Raw genomic sequence first — 18,854 nt, 5'->3', positions numbered from 1 at the left:
TATTTTGAAAAACGCATTATAAGATCTCTATCATTTGACATTGTTAACCTTTTGGTAATTCTGTCTATTTTTTAGATTTTTATTTGTTATATTTGGTATAAATAGGCAGACAGAAAATAATAAAGTAACATGGTCATTTTGTATCGCAATATGGTTGTTTTGAAAATTAAGATATGTGTGGTTTAAAACGTAAAAAAATAGACAAAATTACTAAAAGGTTAATCGTGATAAAAGATAATATATTTTTCAAAATAAAAGAACTAAACCACATATTACGTATAAAGGTGCCTTCTATGCTTGCTTTGTTTTTTCTGTCATTGGATGAACTTACTTTGTCAAAGTTTATCATCATCCAATGGTGGAAAAAACAAAATAAGACTTATTTTGTCAAAAACAAAGTAAACATGGTCCGACTCGTATAAAAGATATAGACTAATAAATTATTTCTATAAACAACCCTGGGGAAATTCTATTTTTTTTTTCAATGTTAAAAGTATTATCTACACTTCTCAAAATATATTATAAGCAAATTCATAACTTATCCATTTTGTAAAAAAATAAGAAGAACCTATTGAAGTTAAAGCCATACCACAAACACAAAGCGATTGTCCAAAAAACAACATCATCAGTTATCACAAACCACTCCAAAGCAATCAACTCCACCCAATAAAAACCCACCACGTGTCAAATTCCCATTTCATCTCACAGATTTCATTGGATGAGATTGCAATTAAACCCATAAATAAAACCCCAAATCCTCTTCTCCCCTTTCCTTCTCACCTCATCTCCTCCAAATCAGACCTCCAAATCTGCAACAATGGCAGCAGAAATGGCCTTAGTAAAATCCCTAACCCCCAAATTCAGAAACAACCCAAGAACATTCTCTTCTTCTTCCACTTCAAAATTCTCCACCATTAAAATGTCTGCAACTTCTCAGCCAACAACAAAAACTACTGCTACCAAGCCAAGCAAGAAGGGGAACAAGAAAGACATTAAAGAGACCCTTTTGACTCCGAGATTTTACACGACGGATTTCGATGAGATGGAGACGCTTTTTAACACGGAGATTAACAAGAAGCTGAATCAGTCGGAGTTTGAGGCGCTGCTTCAGGAGTTCAAAACGGATTATAATCAGACGCATTTTGTGAGGAATAAGGAGTTTAAAGAAGCTGCTGATAAGATGCAAGGTCCTTTGAGACAGATCTTTGTTGAGTTCTTGGAGAGGTCTTGTACTGCTGAATTCTCTGGCTTTTTACTCTACAAAGAACTTGGAAGGAGGCTTAAGGTATAATTAAATATTATTGGGATTATTTAAATAATTCAAATCTAATTATGCTTTTTTTAGCTTAATTACATTTATAATCCTCCAATTATGAGAAATGTCATAAATTTTAGGCAAAAATTGAAAAATAAATCCCTGGGAAGACAATCCCATGATTTAAAAGATTGCAAACATGGTGTCTATATTTATGAATATTGGGGTTAAATTTTTTGGACCAAATAATACTTAGAATTTATTTAATTTGTAAAATTAGAATTTTGTATTTTAGATACTTTACAAAGGTCTACAAATCAATTTTGGATAAATAGCGAAGACAACAATTTTTTCAAGGAATAACTTTGTTTAAGCAGTGTTGTTTTGCAATGGCTAAACCGCAAATTTTATCTGTTTACTTTTTCGTGAATTTAAATTTTTTTTTCTAGTAAATGGTATTTGATCGAAATTAACAAAATATAAAAAAATTAGGGACAAGTATAAAAAATATTGCGGTTTTATGTATTTACAAAGAAGTTCGTATAGTTTAAAAAGTTTGAAAGTTTTTCCTCCATTTGCAAATTTACTTTTTCATTGCAATTGTTAGCAAACATGAGAATTTTTTTTTTTTTGCTTTAAAATTTAGGATTAAGCTCTTTTTGGCTTTTGTATATTCAATTGCTTTTCATTTGCTTCATGAATGACCTATTTCCATTTCCACAGACGATATTTAACTAATTATTAAATTAATTGATTTGTTAACTTTTATGCGACACAATTTTTGATAAGTACGCTATAGTAATTATTTTATTTTATCTATGATTTAATGTGTGGATAAACAAGAGAATTTTTTTTCTTACTTATCCACGTATTAAGTTTATATAATTTTTTTTCTAAATTTCCATATATATATATATTACGTGTTAAAAATTCTGTTATAGAATTAGATTTAACAAATTAATTAACTTTTTATTCAAAATGTGTTAAATATCACTTATTAAAATACTTCAACATTGGGAAAATTAAAAATTCTTTTGAATACCAAAGGGCAAAATATGCCTGTACTCCTAAAATTTATTTATATGTCAAGACGGATATATGAGATTGAAATCATTATAATTTTGTTTTGAACATTTATTAAGAAAATCAGTTTAATGGTTTTAGTGAAAAAGCAGAGGAAATTTCATATCTATTTATGAAGTTTTAAATCAGATAGATATCTTTACAAATGTGCATAATCACAATGTTTATTTTTATATTTTTCAAAAAAAAAAATTCTTTTCCACATCAAATTTTTATGGATATATATATATAAATTTCCACGTGATGAGTTTTTTTATAATCGAATTATTGAAATTATTTAAATTTCTTACCCAAATTAAATTATTAAAATGTACTAATGTAGAATTGCTGCTTTTGTTGGTGTAGAAAACCAATCCAGTGGTAGCTGAGATTTTCTCTCTAATGTCCAGAGATGAAGCTAGGCATGCTGGGTATGTATATACCACTCTCTTTTCCATTTTCGTCTCAACGAATTGTTAATCTACGTTGCACGGAAACTCCTCTTCATTAAGGTTCCCGCATTTCGTGTTGGCAGGTTTTTGAACAAGGGATTATCTGATTTCAATTATGCACTGGATTTAGGGTTCTTGACAAAGGCTAGAAAATACACATTCTTCAAGCCAAAGTTCATATTCTATGCTACTTACTTATCTGAGAAAATTGGGTACTGGAGATACATAACTATTTACAGACACCTCAAGGAGAATCCTGAGTATCAATGTTACCCCATTTTCAAGTACTTTGAGAATTGGTGCCAAGATGAGAACAGACATGGTGATTTCTTCTCTGCTTTGATGAAAGCTCAGCCCCAATTTCTCAATGATTGGAAGGCCAAATTGTGGTCTCGATTCTTCTGTTTATCGGTAATTTAATTTCTTATTCCGCATATCAAGCTTATTATAATCAATAACGGGTCTAGGGCCCTGTTATTTGTTACTTAATTTCAGTATCAATTCAGTTCAATTTAGTAAAGTAATCAGTTCAGTTCTGTAATTTATGCTATAATTATAATTATTTTTTGTAATAATAATTATTATTTTTATAAGTTTCTTATTTTAATTATTGCTATTTTTAAAGGATTATATCATTATTTCAGTTTCAATAGAATTCAGTTCAGTTCAATAGCATTCAGTTCAGTTCAGTTTTTTTCAATAAAAAAGAACGGAACCTAACTCTGTATTATTATTTTTTTTTTTATATAATATAATTCTGTATTATTGAACTTGCAGGTTTATGTGACAATGTACCTCAATGATTGCCAGAGAACAGCTTTCTATGAGGGCATTGGCTTGGATACAAAAGAATTTGACATGCATGTCATTATTGAGGTGAGACTTTGGTTATTATTTAGTACACAATTTAACATTTTTGGTTAAATTAGTTCGGAAGTGACACGTCAATGAATAGCTCGTGTTAATTTCTAATGCTGACATGTGTTATTCGAGAAGGGGAAATGTCAAAATACCCCTAACATAATTGGGGAAGTGCAAAGGACACTAATTTTTATCGCAAAATCAATTTTTTTGACGTAACAGTCACTTTCATAAATAAAAAACATATTCGGACCATTCTATCCATGCAACCTTTTTGAATTTGAAGGAGTAGTATTACTAAACTATCTCTGTTGCGTCATTCTCTGCCGCAATATTGCAGCAAAAATCAGTATTGAAGTGCAAATTACAAACAAATTTTGATTAGATGGATTTAAAGATGAAATTCTTTTAAAACTTCAAGAGTAAAATTGCACTTCCCCGAATATAACAGTGGTATTTTTGACCCTTACCGACGGGTCAAATTGTTTTTTTCCCCCCCCCCCCCCCCCCCCCGAGTAATTTAACGACACCTTTCTGGATCAATTTTCTTTTTTCAAATTTACAGCTTTCCGAGTGACATTTTTCTCGGAAGATAAATTTGGGGTGCATCTTGCACCCCAATCCCCAATTTGATGGAAACAGGGGAGTCAGAACCACCCCTCTGATAAGGGTGGTTCAGGAGACTGGGGGCCGCCCCTCTGGCTCCCCTGTCGACACCCTGTTCATCAAAATCAAAATGCTCAGCCGTGTAAGCTAAAGCTAATAGATAAAGTCTAATTATAGATTTTATATTAATCTGGGGACCGCCCCTCTGGCTCCCCTATCTGCACCCCTGTTCACCAAAATCAAAATGATCAGCCATGTAAGCTAAAGCTAATAGTTAAAGTCCAATCATAGATTTTATATTAATCTGTGACCCCCACTTCACAGTGTATTTTGATATCATGTCATGGAACCATTTGAACTAAAAACTCAAGTTGTAGTTAAGGTCCAATCATAAATCTTATATTAATTTGCGACATTTTTTGCCGTGAATATTTACAAATGATTTACTTGGATATGTATATAGTTTGACACACTCTGACATATGCATTTGCAGACAAACAGAACAACAGCAAGAATATTTCCAGCAGTGTTGGATGTGGAGAACCCAGAGTTCAAGAGGAAGTTGGACAGAATGGTAGTCATTAACGAGAAGCTACTTGCTGTAGGAGAGACAGAAGACAATTCATTTGTGAAAAACTTGAAGAGGATTCCACTTGTGGCTGCTTTGGTTTCTGAAATCTTGGCTGCTTATTTGATGCCTCCTATTGAATCTGGTTCTGTTGATTTTGCTGAGTTTGAACCTAAACTTGTTTACTGATTTTATACTTTTGTTTGTATAATTTCTGTTGCTTCTTCAGCTTTAGTAGGATCATCAAATGAAAACATTTTCATGACAAGTGTAATATTGAGATGTAAAATTACTCTTTTCTGCTTCTCTAAATCATATTCGATTCTCATTCAACTGACTTGAAAATCATATTGATGTCAAAACATCTCAACTGGGTTTGTATTTGTGCTCGTATCCATTTTGTGTCTATGTTTAGAAATGCTAAAAGCATTATAAGGCACTCATTTTTTTCACAATAAACTGCGCTTTGAATATAAAACTCTTTGTTATTCATTTCAGTTGGAATTTTTTATGTGTAATGTAGTTATAGGAAGATTATAAAAACGTTAGTTTAATTTGAATGAATAACATATTTTAACAAGATTAAATAATACGTCCAAATAAAATAAAAGATCAAAAACTTAATCAATAGAAAAAAACCAAGAACCATACTATTTACCTGTTAGAAATAATGTTTTGCAGTATCCACTTTAGTGTCCATACTGTCAAAGATTCCTCTCTTGGACCAACTCGGTGAAAGTTCGAACAGGTGTCCTGCACCTGCCCTGAATTTAAAGTGGCGCTTTTTTTTTTTTGTGAATTGCTAGTTACTGCTCCTTTTTACTAGTTACCGCTCACATTTAGATTTTTTTTTTTCTTATAATTTTGATCAAAAACTAAAAATTCTCTCTCTAAAATCACAAACCCGAATAACAATAATTAAAATTATGAAAATAATTGATATGTGACAACCCGAACTCCGAAAATAGATGATTATGAGTCGGAAACATTAAAATTTACATTTTTTTTTCAAAAAAATCATTACCATAATGCATATTTTCCGTGACGATTTTACATTTTTCGTCACAAAAAATTAGAGAATTTTATATTTTTCGTAACAAAAAATTGAACGATTTAATATTTTTCCTCACTAAAAATATTAAATTTGTGCCTAGGCCCAATTTTGGCCTAGGCGAGTGGCTGACCCGCCCATCCAATGGCTTGAGCGGGCGAAACACTCGCACAGCCATTGGCATGGGCGGATGTTTCACCCTCTCAAACCATTGTCTGGGCGGGTGATGGATCTGCCCAGCCTATGGCTTGAGCGGGTGAAACATCCGCCTAGGCCTTTTTTTTAAAAAATTCAAATTTTTTTATTAAAAGGGTAAAATTGTCCAAATGAGGGCGGTAAAAGCAAAATGGGGGCGGTAAATATCAACACCATTTTTATTATATAATATCTATAATTTTTTTATTATAAAAATTAGGATTTTATCTAACATTCTGTTCAACCCCTCTATTTTAAAAAACATATTATAAAGTCTATATTCTTTGTAGCTATTAACCTTTTCATCATTTTGTATTTTTTTAGATTTTTAACGGTTATATTCGGCATAAACAGAAAGATAAAAAAAATAATAGATTAACACAGTCATTTTGTATCGCACTATGATGTCTTGAAAGCTAAAATATGTTTTGTTAAAAATCTAAAAAAAAAAAAAAGACAAACGAACCAAAGGGTTAACAGTGACAAAGGATAATGACCTTATAAGGTGTTTTTCAAAATAGAAAGACTAAACAATGTGTTACGTAAAAAGATGAGGACTAATAAATTATTTATCTTAAAAATTAAATGAACGTTAATTTATTCAAAAAATATTTAGAGTGTAACGGTTTAAGAGTCTTAAGAAACCTAATTTTATATTATTATCATTATATAATATCTAATTAATTTATTTTTATTACGGTAAAAAATCAAGTTAAAGTATGAAAGTATTAATTTTTTTTAATGAATTGGTCAAATTTTTCATTTAACACAGCACAAAAAAAGAGTTAAAGAATCCACCATGCATTTTCCTATAATTTTAAAGGCCTAATACATCACCCCATAACTTTTCCATGATAATATATTGATTCCCTGGATTTTACAAGTGTCTTCCTTAAATTTGCTTATTTCGTATCACTAGCTCTCTGAACTTTGCAAATATATCACCAGCTCTCTAAACTTGCTTATTCCGTAACAACTAAATATAAAAATCATAATACTAACTCGGATTAAGGTGCAAAAATACCTCTAAGGTTTTGGATCAGGAGTATTTTTACCCCTAATGTCTAAAATGGTGCAATTTTACTCCTAACATTAGTAGCCAAGATCAAATTTATAAATTTGGTGAATTTTTTAAAATTTTTTGTCCAATTCGTACAAAAGTCAGTATATATTTTTTTATTTTTTTTTTCACATCCCAACATATGTTTGTGATTTGTTACTGATAAAATGACGCACATGTGAAGTGTAGATGACAAGATTCATGACCGAGAATACAGTTTGATGAATTATTTGTCAAATTAACCCAATTTATCAATGTTAGGGATAAAATTGCTATTAGTTTCCAATGTTAGGGGTAAAATTGCAGTTAGGGGTAACATTACTCCAGACCCAAAATGTTAGGGGTTTTTTTGCTCCTTAATCCGAGTTAGTATTATAATTTTTATATTTAGTTGTTACAAAATAAGCAAGTTTAAGAAGCTGGTGAGACGCTTGTAAAGTTCAGAGAGTTAATCAATTTTTATGGACAAGTTTAGGAAGCCGGTGATACGAAATAAGCAAGTCTAGGAAGCTGGTCAGATACTTGCAAAATTCAGAGAGTCAATCTACTACAATGGACAAGTTCAGAATGTATTAAGCAAATGAGACGAAGCACAATGGAGATTTTAGGAGTCCAGGACCACAAAAATTGAATAATAAAAAGAAAAAACCATTATCACAAATAATGAAAATAAAATCCAAAGAAAATTCAGAAAATCTTCTTCTCTCAAAAACCATATCATCTATCATGTATCATGAATAATGGCACTTAGCATAAAATTACTTCCCTCAAATTCACCTGCTCTCTTTCTCCAATCACAAAACCAGAAATCTCCTAATGTGCTTAGCATCCTGAATAATAGTAATACCAAGTGTTTAAAACCTCCATGGAAGCAGCAACTGAGCAGTCAAACAAGTTTTAGGTTTCGCATTCCGTACAGATACAATCACAGTGCAGAAGATGATGATGAAGATGAAGAAGAAGAAGAAGAAGATTATAGCTTTGAAGAAGCAGTAGCTCTTTTTAACAAGAGGGAATATTATAAGTGCCATGACTTTCTTGAATCTATTTGGATTAAATCAGAAGATCCTACAAGAACTCTTGTTCATGGGATCTTGCAATGTGCTGTTGGATTTCATCATCTCTTCAACCAGGTTGGTTCTCTGCAATGCTTATACTTTAAATCTATGATGCAAGCAAAATCATTCTGACATGCGTTTCACTGTTTCCGGCAGATGTGTCAAAGGAAACTCTTGGAAACTGATAAGAAATGTTTCTATCGTTTCCAGCAGATGTGCGAAAGGAAACTCTTGTAAACTAATAAGAAATGTTTGCGATTGAACATAGCTGTAAATCAATAATTAGATTTAGAAATTAAGTTTTTGGATTTCTGTTTATAAGTGTAAATCAATAATTAGATTTTGGAAAATGAAAAATACATAACATTAAATGCGGATAAATTACATACGTGGTGTAACATTTGTCCCAACCTTCAATCTAGGCTTCCAAAAAATGCAATTTACCATTCTTTTATGTTTTTTTTTATTTATTTCTAAAGTGTTTTATGTTCTAAAGAGTTTTCATATTCTGTAAGAAATGGTTTATGATTTCATTTTTGCTATTTAGGAAATATTTTAGATGTATAAAGTGCTTTTGATATTTCATAATACTAAATTTGTATTTTTAAGAATTCTTTTAATTTTGAAGATTGAGTAATAGGTATTCGTGCGCGAATCAACACATTTGTGATGTTTATGCTGCGTTAATTTCTCACACTAGACAATCCGATTTACATAACTTGTTTAACCAATTACCACTTTTGATACTTCTATATAATACATAATTGCCTAGAATATGTAGATAACATAACACAACAATTACGACACACTAACCCGAATAGCTAATTTGCTACCCTATTGTATATACATGCAGAACCATAAAGGAGCAATGATGGAACTAGGAGAAGGAGTATGTAAGCTTAGAAAGCTGGATTTCCAAAGTGGTCCTTTTCATCAATTTGAGCAGGAAATTTCAGCTGTTCTTCAATTTATTTATCAAACTCAGATTGAACATGCTGCTTGTAAGTACTTTTTTGCTGGGATTCAAATCCTTTTTTGACTGACGGGTCGGATGGAGGCTCGAGTATCCATTTATCGCAACGAAAAACTCCATTAGACCTTTGTAGTTTAAATGCATTATTGGCCACTAAATTTTCATAGCCGTTAAAATAGTCACTAAACCTTAATTTTGTATCAATAAGATCGTTTAATTTTGAATTAAGTCATTTTAAGAACAAAAAGACACCAGAAAAGTGATGTGGCTGTCACATAAACAGTAGTCAACTGTTGACTTCAACGACACGTAAATGCCACATATAGATAAAAAGTGACGGCCACCTAGCTGATCGAAACGACATGTGTCGGTTAGATGGCAGCCACACATCGTTTCAGCCAGCTAGGTGGAAGTTACGTGTCGTTTTAGTGAGTGATGAAAGTTGACAGACGTCATATTTTCAATGTTTTTTTGTTCTTGAAGAGGCCCGAGCGACTTAATTAAGATAAAATTAAGTTTAATGATTTTATTTGGACAAATTGAAATTGAGTTACTATTTTAAGACAACCATAAAAATACGCCGATGGTGCATTTAGCCGACCTTTGTATATAGGTTTGATAGTTTAGGGTAAAAACACGGAAAATAATTCAATTGAGCACCCATAACCATTGAAACATTCTCTGTCAGTGAATTCTGAATCCGTCAATACTTCTTTACTTAGTTGGGATTGATTGATTTTGTTGAATTGCAGGTTCGGATGATTTATGCGTGACGATGGATCAATCAGAGAGATCTTACCAACTTCTTGGAGAATATGGAGCAGGACAGGTTTTGTACAGTCTAGAAATTGATACTGTAAATGGTATGCGCATTTACATTGTATTTTGCCCTCAAACATCTTCCTCTTCCTCTTCTGTTGATCCTCCTAGAGTTAAGCTTCCCATTCTTCAGGCTACTAATCAACATCTTTTGGAAATCTAGTTTAAATTGTAACATGCATTACAGACTCAGAAAAAACTTATTACTTAAGGTTGTGTCGTGGGTGGAATCGTTGCATTGAAAGCGATTAGGGCAGAGAGAGCTGCAATAAAAAAAAGTCTGATCGGTCTCCAAGGTTAACACGGTTGTTTCCAATTCTGTACATTTAGAGTTGGAAACAAAGGAACAACAAAACTCGGAGGAAATAGTTTGTATTTCACACAATGTAACACGAAATTAAAAAAAAAAAAGGAAATTCTATAGATTTTTATGTTGAGAAAAGTATATAAAAATAAATATTGTGATGAGCGTGGTTTAAAAGTTTGCAAATATGAGTATATACTTTATGAAGTTTACAAACTTAGTCGTTTTATCAAAAGTTATTATCGTAACTATTTATCTCAAAATAGAACGATTTGGAGCAATTAAAAAGCTCTAACATTTGAAACTTTAAATCTAACGTTAGGCGAATTTTCATATTAAAATGATCTCTCTTAATAATTACAATGTTATTTTTAATCTTTACCCTATAAATAATTACCATATCCTCTGCCTATTCTACCCAAACACACACACACACATATATATATATATATATATATATATATATATATATATATATATTATTAAAAGAGAATCATATAATCGAATATTAGGGGGTGTTTGGTAGCTCATTTTCATGTTCATGTTCGCCTTTCCAATTTTAAAAGGGAAAGTTTTGGACGTTTGGTTAGTGACATCCTGTTTGCATTTTATCCCTGAAAAATAGTCTTTTACCAAAAACAGATAATCCATGCTTTTTGGAAAAACAGTATTTTCTAACAGCAAACAGAAACAACAAATAGTAAGTAAAACAAACAGACCTTTAAAGGTGCTATTTTTTTATTGAAAAAGATTATCCAATCTAATAAAATGTTCATTTGATTACAAAAAAATGAAACAAAAAACGTAAGTAAACTAGAAGTCAATATTAGTTAAAGCGTGGGGACGCCTTATTTCATATTAAGTTGGAATTTGAGAATTTGAGAATTACTAATCAGTTAAGGCGTGGGTATGTAAGTTTCTAGATCGTCATTCTCATTCCCTTTTGTTAATTTTCATGCTTTGTCCCTCATTCCGTTTTTTTAATGTTTTGTACTATTTTAACACTCCTTTATACTTCTGTCCTATTAGTTTTAGTTGGGATTTATATAATTTTACCCTCTAGGTCATGAGTGAAGTTGTAAAGGGTCATGAGTAAAGTTGCGGCATATTTATGCAATGCTGATAGAGCCATTCATTCAGAGCATGTCCATACTTAGTTAGTTCATATACCATTATAATTCGTAGGATCATGTTTCATACACATACTCAATGAACATATAAAGTACAAGAGCATGGTCAATCAGTTCATACCTATTCAACCATAAACAAGATCGTGTTTCATACACATACTCATGTCTGATTGAGGTATACAAACGAAATCAGTTCATAGCAATATAACTCACATATATGTCAAACAAACATACAAGCTTAGTCAGTTCATATACCAATATAACTCGTAGGATTATGCTTCATACGCATACTCAATGAACATATAAAATATACGGGCATGGCCAATCAGTTCATACCCATTCAACCTTAAACAGAACATCAATCATAAACAGGATCATGCTTCATACACATACTCATGTCTGACTAAGGTATACAAATGAAATCAGTTCATACATATTCAACCATAAACAGGATCATGCTTCATACACATACTCATGTATGGCTAAGGTATACAAACAAAATCAGTTCATACCTATTCAACCATAAACAGAACATCAATCATAAACATGATCATGCTGCATACACATATTCATGTCTGACTAAGGTATACAAAAGAAATCAGTTCATAGCAATATAACTCACATATATGTCAATGAAACAGATATATTCCTTTACTATATATGCTTCATACACAACTATATGACTATGCTTTATACACAATCCTTCACTACATATTCATGTCTGGTTAAGGTATACAAGCGAAATCAGTTCATACCAATATAACTATGATTCATACACAACCCTTCACTATATGACTATGTTTCATACATACAAGTTCATTATATGACCATACTTCATACACAACCCTTTACTACATATTCATGTCTGGTTAAGGTATACAAGTGAAATCAATTCATACTAATACAAGCTTTATGCACATATATATTCATACACGCTTTAATACAAGCTTCACGCAATACTCAATAAGATAACATTCACTCACATATATATACTTAATAAGTCAAAGAAATCTTCCCATGTCATAGGCATGAACTGATTGACCATCTGTTCAATCAACCTTCCCATGTACATAAGCATTCTTAATACCCCTGCAAATATTATTTTCAAATAAAAATGAATCAAATCAGTTCATAATCCCTAATGTTAATAATATTTGCAAATAAAAAGAGCAAGATCCACCTATCTCAGCATCACCCACAACAACATCACGAAGTATATTGTCCACCTGTAAGATAAAGACCCAAGCTTTTCATTAGTGAATCTCACAATGAATATTACATGTGAATTGAGCTAGTTTACAGTTAAGCTTTTAGATAACATAATTTTAATATACTGTCACGAAAAACACCTAGACAAAACAAAAACAAATGTCTGTCATGTGAAAGGAAAAATGATATAATGTCCATTCCGAATCAATCTCAATCTGACTCTTAAGTGGAAAGAAGACCGAATAGGCCAGTGATAGGAATCAAAACACTATAAATAGAGGCTTATGTTATGTAGATTATTATTTAGTTTACTTCATAGTTTGTTTTCAGTTTGTTTTTACATTCAAGTAAGTTCAGATTCGAATTATGTACAATCAGCCAAGGTACATTGGTTCCTTAGTTGTAAGATATCAATATCAGGTTGTCTCTACCCTTTGTTTATTATTTACTTATTAAATTCAAGATATTTTCATCTCGTATTCCATTATTCATCTTGAATTCTAATAACGTATTCGTTAAACATGGGTTCATTCTCTATACATGTTTCCCCCAGTATGTTTTAGCTCAGACATGAGTTAAATCACCTTTGGCTAAGATTACGGTGAACCGTGTCTAACAAGTATGTTTTAATTAAGCTATTGTTTAAAGTGTGTTGTAAAAAGTATTAAACAAAAGATTTAGTTAGGATTATTTACTCATCTTATGCTAGGAAACCTAAACAAGTAATTAGTAAAAGGGGCTGAATCGTGAAACCTAATCAAGTAAACAATTCAACCGAGTAACCTAGCTTTATCTATACCTTAACCGGATAGTGCGGCTTTGTAGTTTAAGTCACGGTTTAGCTTTAGCTTTCACCATAATTCATGTTTCTTAGTAATTTAGGGATTTTGCCTAAACAAGCATCGACCTAAGGAATTAGGAATAAGGTTAGTAATTCTAGGCCGAGATTATTATCTTATTAAGGAAAGCTACCGTCTTAAGTTTAAGTCTTTATTGCAACACAACATAGTTTATACCATAGGAGTTAGACACGAGGATCCAATATCTTAGCCTTCCACTCATTCATTAGACAATCGAATATAAATCTTTGCTTTTTAATTACTTTCAGTGTTAGATTACATAAACAAACCAATCAACTTTACTATTCCTTAGTTAACTAAGATTCTAGTCGAGTAGGGAATTGAAACCTAGTCTATGTGGGATCGATATTGTTCTTAGGAACATTTACTACTTGAAACGATAGAGTTCACTTGCTCTCCAGAGTTAGGTATATTCTATAGGCTATCAAATCTTAAACCAAAAAATCAGTCATAATGTTAATGGGTTTCACGAGTCAAAATTTCAGCCTTATTTTTCTAAGGAATTCTAAAATCAAGTTTGATTTATACTATTATTTGTCAATAACTCATTAATGAGTGGTTGAATCGTGAAACCTAATCAAGTAAATAATTCAACTGAGTAACCTAGCTTTACCTATAACTTAATCGGATAGTGCGACTTTGTAGTCTAAGTCACGGGTTAGCTTTAGCTTTCACCATAATTCATGCTTCTTAGTAACTTATGAATTTTTCCTAAACAAGCATCGACCTAAAGAATTAGGAATAGAGTTAGTAATTCTAGGCCGAGATTATTATCTTATTATAAAAAGCTACCGTCTTAAGTTTAAGTCTTTATTGCAACACAACATAGTTTATTACCATAGGAGTTAGACACGAGGATCCAATATCTTAGCTTTCCACTCATTCATTAGACAATCGAATATAAATCTTTGTTTTTTAATTACTTTCATAAACAAACCAATCAACTTTACTATTCCTTAGTTAACATAGGATTCTAGTCGAGTAGGGAATTGAAACCTAGTTTATGTGGGATCGATATTGTTCTTAGGAACGTTTACTACTTGAAACGATAGAGTTCATTTGCTCTCTAGACTTAGGTATATTCTATAGGCTATTAAATGTTAAACCAAAAAATCAGTCACAATGTTAGTGGGTTTCACGAGTCAAAATTTCAGCCTTATTTTTCTAAAGAATTCTAAAATCAAGTTTGATTTATACTATTATTTGTCAATAACTCATTAATGAATTAATTACTAGATAAGTTTCATGGAAATTCAAGAATTTATGCATTGCAATAAGTCATTAACTTTATTGTTTTAGTAGCCCTCCTCTTATTATAAAAAAAAACCTTTATTCTTTTAATTTTTTCCATATTGATATAAAAATGCTACAACTTTTTTATTTTCTAATTTCTAATTAGATATTTATAATATCTAAGTTTTTTTATTATATTTTTTTTGGTAAGAAAGGAAAGGAAAAAAACAAAACCAACAAAAAACCTACACCGGGATCAGTCTAGGAAGGCTGACTCCAATCCTATCCTCTAGGAGAGAAGGCAAAAGAAAAGAAGGAGGAACAGATAGGGTAGAAACACCTAACATTTTCCCATGCCCAGCAGCTGCTAAGCGATCCGCCACGCGGTTTTGCTCCCTAAAAATATGGGAGAAATTAAGATACTCAAAGGCAGGACGAAGCCTCAAAATAGCTTTGATGAGATTCTGGCTCTTCAGACAAACAGCCTGGCTATCTGAAATCCTGTTAATAGCCTCCAGATTATCAGATTCCACCGAGAGCTTTTTAACACCCATGCGAATGGCGAGTTTAATACCTGACAAGATACCCCAGAGCTCCGCAGAAAAGGAGGAGCCCGTCCCCAAGTTATGGGTAAACCCCGCCATCCAATTGCCACCAGCATCCCGAAGAACTCCTCCAGCAGCAATTCTGCCATTGCTAAGGCAGGAGCCATCAGTATTCAACTTAGCAAACCCTTCTCTAGGCTTACTCCAGCCAACTAGCAGGATCTCTTTATCCGGGGAGGGGCGAACAAGGGAATCTCTTTCAAAGCTTTTAGTAATAACAAAGAGCTTCTTCGAGAAGAAAAACAGTAAATCAGGAATAAGGACAGCCTTACCCGCAAATAATTCTTCATTCCTCCACTTCCAGATTTGGTGACAAGTAATAGCAAAGAGGATGGCACCGTGCTCCATGTTGGCCAGCAAGTTCCCCTTGGCTCCTTGAGAGAACCAGTCCCCTTCAGAAAAGGCCATGAAGGAAGGGAGGATGTGATGAGGGAGGATCCCTTCCCAGATCTTCTTACTATTTGGGCAATCCCTCAAGGCATGGCACAAGGTTTCCACATTGCCTCTGCATCTACTACAGGCACTAGACTCAGTCAAGTGCCTTTTGTGCCTATCCGCATTCGTAAGGAGCCTGTCTTTGATACCCAGCCAAAGGAAGCTCCTGATACGGTAAGGGATCTTGAGGGACCATATGGACTTCCAAATCTCCAAGGGAGGATCAGCCCTATTAGGGGTAAAAGCTTCATAGGCCGATTTACAAGAATAAGTACCATTATTCGTCAAGGCCCAACAATGTCTATCCTTATCCTCCTCTTGATTGCTAATCTTCACTCCTCTAATGTTAAGAAGGGTCTCCAGACTAAAGAAAGAGTCGAACTTTGACCAGATCCAGTCTCCCTCCGAGTCCACCACATCAGCAATTTTCCAGGAAAGGAGATCAGCCGACGGAGGGGCATTACACACATCAATCAGCGGTTTATCACCAATCCAGGTGTCATACCAGAAGCTAATAGATCTACCATTACCCACCTCCAGGCCAATCCCCGTACAGAATTCAGCAAACACGGCACTGAGCCCTTTCCAAAGGAAGGAACAGCTAACAACCCTCTCATTCGGGCCACCAAAGATTCTATCTTTCCGATACTTCTCGCACAAGAGACGGACCCAAAGAGAGGAGGGGCATTGCCACATTCTCCAAAGAAGTTTTATTAACAGGACTTTATTATTGTCCTTTGCCTGCCTAATACCAAGACCCCCCCTGTTTTTAGGCTGGCAAGCTTCCTTCCACGGGACCAGGTGAACCTTTCTCCCATCTCCAGACTCACCCCACAGGAAACGCCGATTTATCTTATCCAGGTCACTAAGGACAGGCTCAGGAAGCTTACAGGCCTGCATGATGTGGTTCGGAGCAGCGCAGTTAACTGACTGGATCAAGGTAAGGCGACCTACAAGGGAAAGAGAATTAGCTTTCCAGCTAGCACACAAACCATTAGTTTTGTCCAAAATATCCTTGAAAGAGGCTTTGGAAACCCTGTCACTGTGAAGAGGAACCCCAAGATACTTCCCCAAAGAGTTCGTCAGAGGTATGCCAGAGAGCTCACTCAGTCTTCTGCACAAGCTATTGTCCATATTTTTGGAACAAAGCATACGGGACTTTTGGATGTTAACCTTCTGGCCAGAAGCCTCGCAAAAACAATCAAGGATATCCATAACTGTTTTAATTTGCTCCTCATTACCCTCAATGAAAAGCATGACGTCATCAGCAAAGAGTAAATGGGTAATAGGGGGGCAATGTCTGTTGATAGAAACAGGGTGGAGAGTCCCTTTGCACACCGCCTCTTAGATCAGGTGAGACAGTCTTTCCATGGCAATAACAAAGAGGAAGGGACTCATAGGATCTCCTTGACGAATTCCTCTGGAGGGAGAAAACTCATCCGACATGTCCCCATTGATCATGACCTGGAAAACAGGAGAGGAGATACACTTCTCAATCAAAATCCTCCAGTTCTCCGGGATGCCAGCTTTGGCTAAACTATCCAGAAGAAAGCTCCAGTTCAATCTATCATAGGCTTTCTCCAGATCCAGTTTGAGGGCCACAATCCCTTTCTTACCTTTCTTAATCTTCATAGAATGGACAACCTCCTGGGCAATAACAACGTTATCCATCAACTGTCTACCAGGAACAAAGCTCCTTTGGTTCTGGCTAATTATATCCGGAAGGATCTTCCGGATTCTATTAGCCACAATCTTAGTAATAGCTTTATACAAAACATTACAAAGACTGATGGGTCTCATCTGGAGGAAGGAGGAAGGCTTAACAACCTTAGGAATCAAGACAATGAGGGTTTTATTAACCGACCTGATATCGTTAGAGCCACCAAAAACACCTAACACAAAACTGTATATGCCCTCCTTAACAGTATCCCAGTGTTTATGATAGAAACTAGCGGGGATACCATCAATCCCAGGAGCCTTAGTGGACCCTATGCTAGAGAAGGCCAGATCAATCTCTTTAAGGTCAATAGGATGGAAAGCATCTTTAATAGCCTCCTCCCCCAAACGAGGAAAGGAAATACCAGAGTGGGCACTCTCCAAGTCCACAGCTTCCTCTCTAAACAGGTCCTTGTAGAAATCAAGGGCTGAGCGACGAATGTCTTCCTCCTCAAAAATCCACTCGCCACTAGCGTCCTTGATAGCATCAATCCTATTCCTCTGTCTCCTAATGATCGTAGAGAGATGAAAAAACCTGGTATTCCGATCCCCGTCTTGAGTCCAGGCCTTCCTAGACTTCTGGAACCAAAGAAGCTCTTCCTGTCTAAGCACAACTTCCAACTCGTTCTGGAGAGCTCTAAGGTGACCATTTAAGCTATGGTCGAAACGAGCCTCCAAGCAACGCTGAACGCCTTCCATCCTCCTCAAGAGTTTATTCTTCCTCCTGATAATATGGCCAAAGATGTCTTTATTCCAAACAACCACCTTCCTTCTGAATTCCTCAGCAGCGAGGAGAACATCAGAGTGGGGATGCCAATTGGTTTTCACGAAATTCCTAAAGTCGGGATGAGAATCCCAAGCCACAAGATATCTAAAGGGTCTGTTACCTTTCAGCCGGTTACCTTTGACCAAATTAATGAGGATAGGGCAATGGTCAGAGTGACGGAAGGGGAGATTCAGCACCTTGACCTCAGGAAACCTACAGATAGCCGCAACATTAGCATACACCTTATCCAACCTCACAAACAAGCTATTTCTTTTCCAGGTAAATTTGTGGCCAGCAGCACCCAGGTCTGAAAGCCCACACAGATCCATACTACGCTTGTGGTTAAGGCACCGGTTCACATAATGATTACCCCCTCTTCTCTGATCACTTAAAAGGGCAATATCATTAAAATCCCCGGCCACCAACCAAGCCTCCACCATGTTAGAGCTAATAGAATGAAGGATCTCCCACAACCTTGTACGATTAGAAAGAACAGGATCGGCATAAACAAAGGTAACAAAGAAATGTTTATTACCAGGGTAGCACACCTTACTATGAATGAACTGACAATCCATACTAACAATATCAATATTAACAAGACCTGGCTTCCAAAAGAGCCAAATCCCCCCCAGCCCG

The 18,854-nt window shown here is 34.3% G+C and overlaps 2 protein-coding genes across 2 annotated transcripts; both read left to right on the top strand.

The window, feature by feature from the left end:
* Window positions 1-768: 768 nt before the first annotated feature.
* LOC136206078 (magnesium-protoporphyrin IX monomethyl ester [oxidative] cyclase, chloroplastic) lies at window positions 769-5,137 on the top strand. Its single transcript, XM_065996997.1, has 5 exons — window positions 769-1,285; window positions 2,684-2,748; window positions 2,853-3,180; window positions 3,547-3,645; window positions 4,730-5,137. Exons 1-5 carry the CDS (start codon window positions 818-820, stop codon window positions 4,991-4,993), a joined length of 1,224 nt encoding a protein of 407 aa, XP_065853069.1. The 5' UTR covers window positions 769-817; the 3' UTR covers window positions 4,994-5,137.
* Window positions 5,138-7,782: 2,645 nt separating this feature from the next.
* LOC136206417 (uncharacterized) lies at window positions 7,783-10,431 on the top strand. Its single transcript, XM_065997454.1, has 3 exons — window positions 7,783-8,243; window positions 9,022-9,169; window positions 9,894-10,431. The coding sequence occupies exons 1-3, from the start codon at window positions 7,851-7,853 to the stop codon at window positions 10,121-10,123; spliced, it is 771 nt and encodes a 256-aa protein (XP_065853526.1). The 5' UTR covers window positions 7,783-7,850; the 3' UTR covers window positions 10,124-10,431.
* Window positions 10,432-18,854: the final 8,423 nt, after the last annotated feature.

This window comes from Euphorbia lathyris, chromosome 9, assembly GCF_963576675.1.
Source record: "Euphorbia lathyris chromosome 9, ddEupLath1.1, whole genome shotgun sequence".
Classification (NCBI taxonomy): domain Eukaryota; kingdom Viridiplantae; phylum Streptophyta; class Magnoliopsida; order Malpighiales; family Euphorbiaceae; genus Euphorbia; species Euphorbia lathyris.
This window is presented reverse-complemented; position numbering and strand designations above follow the sequence as displayed.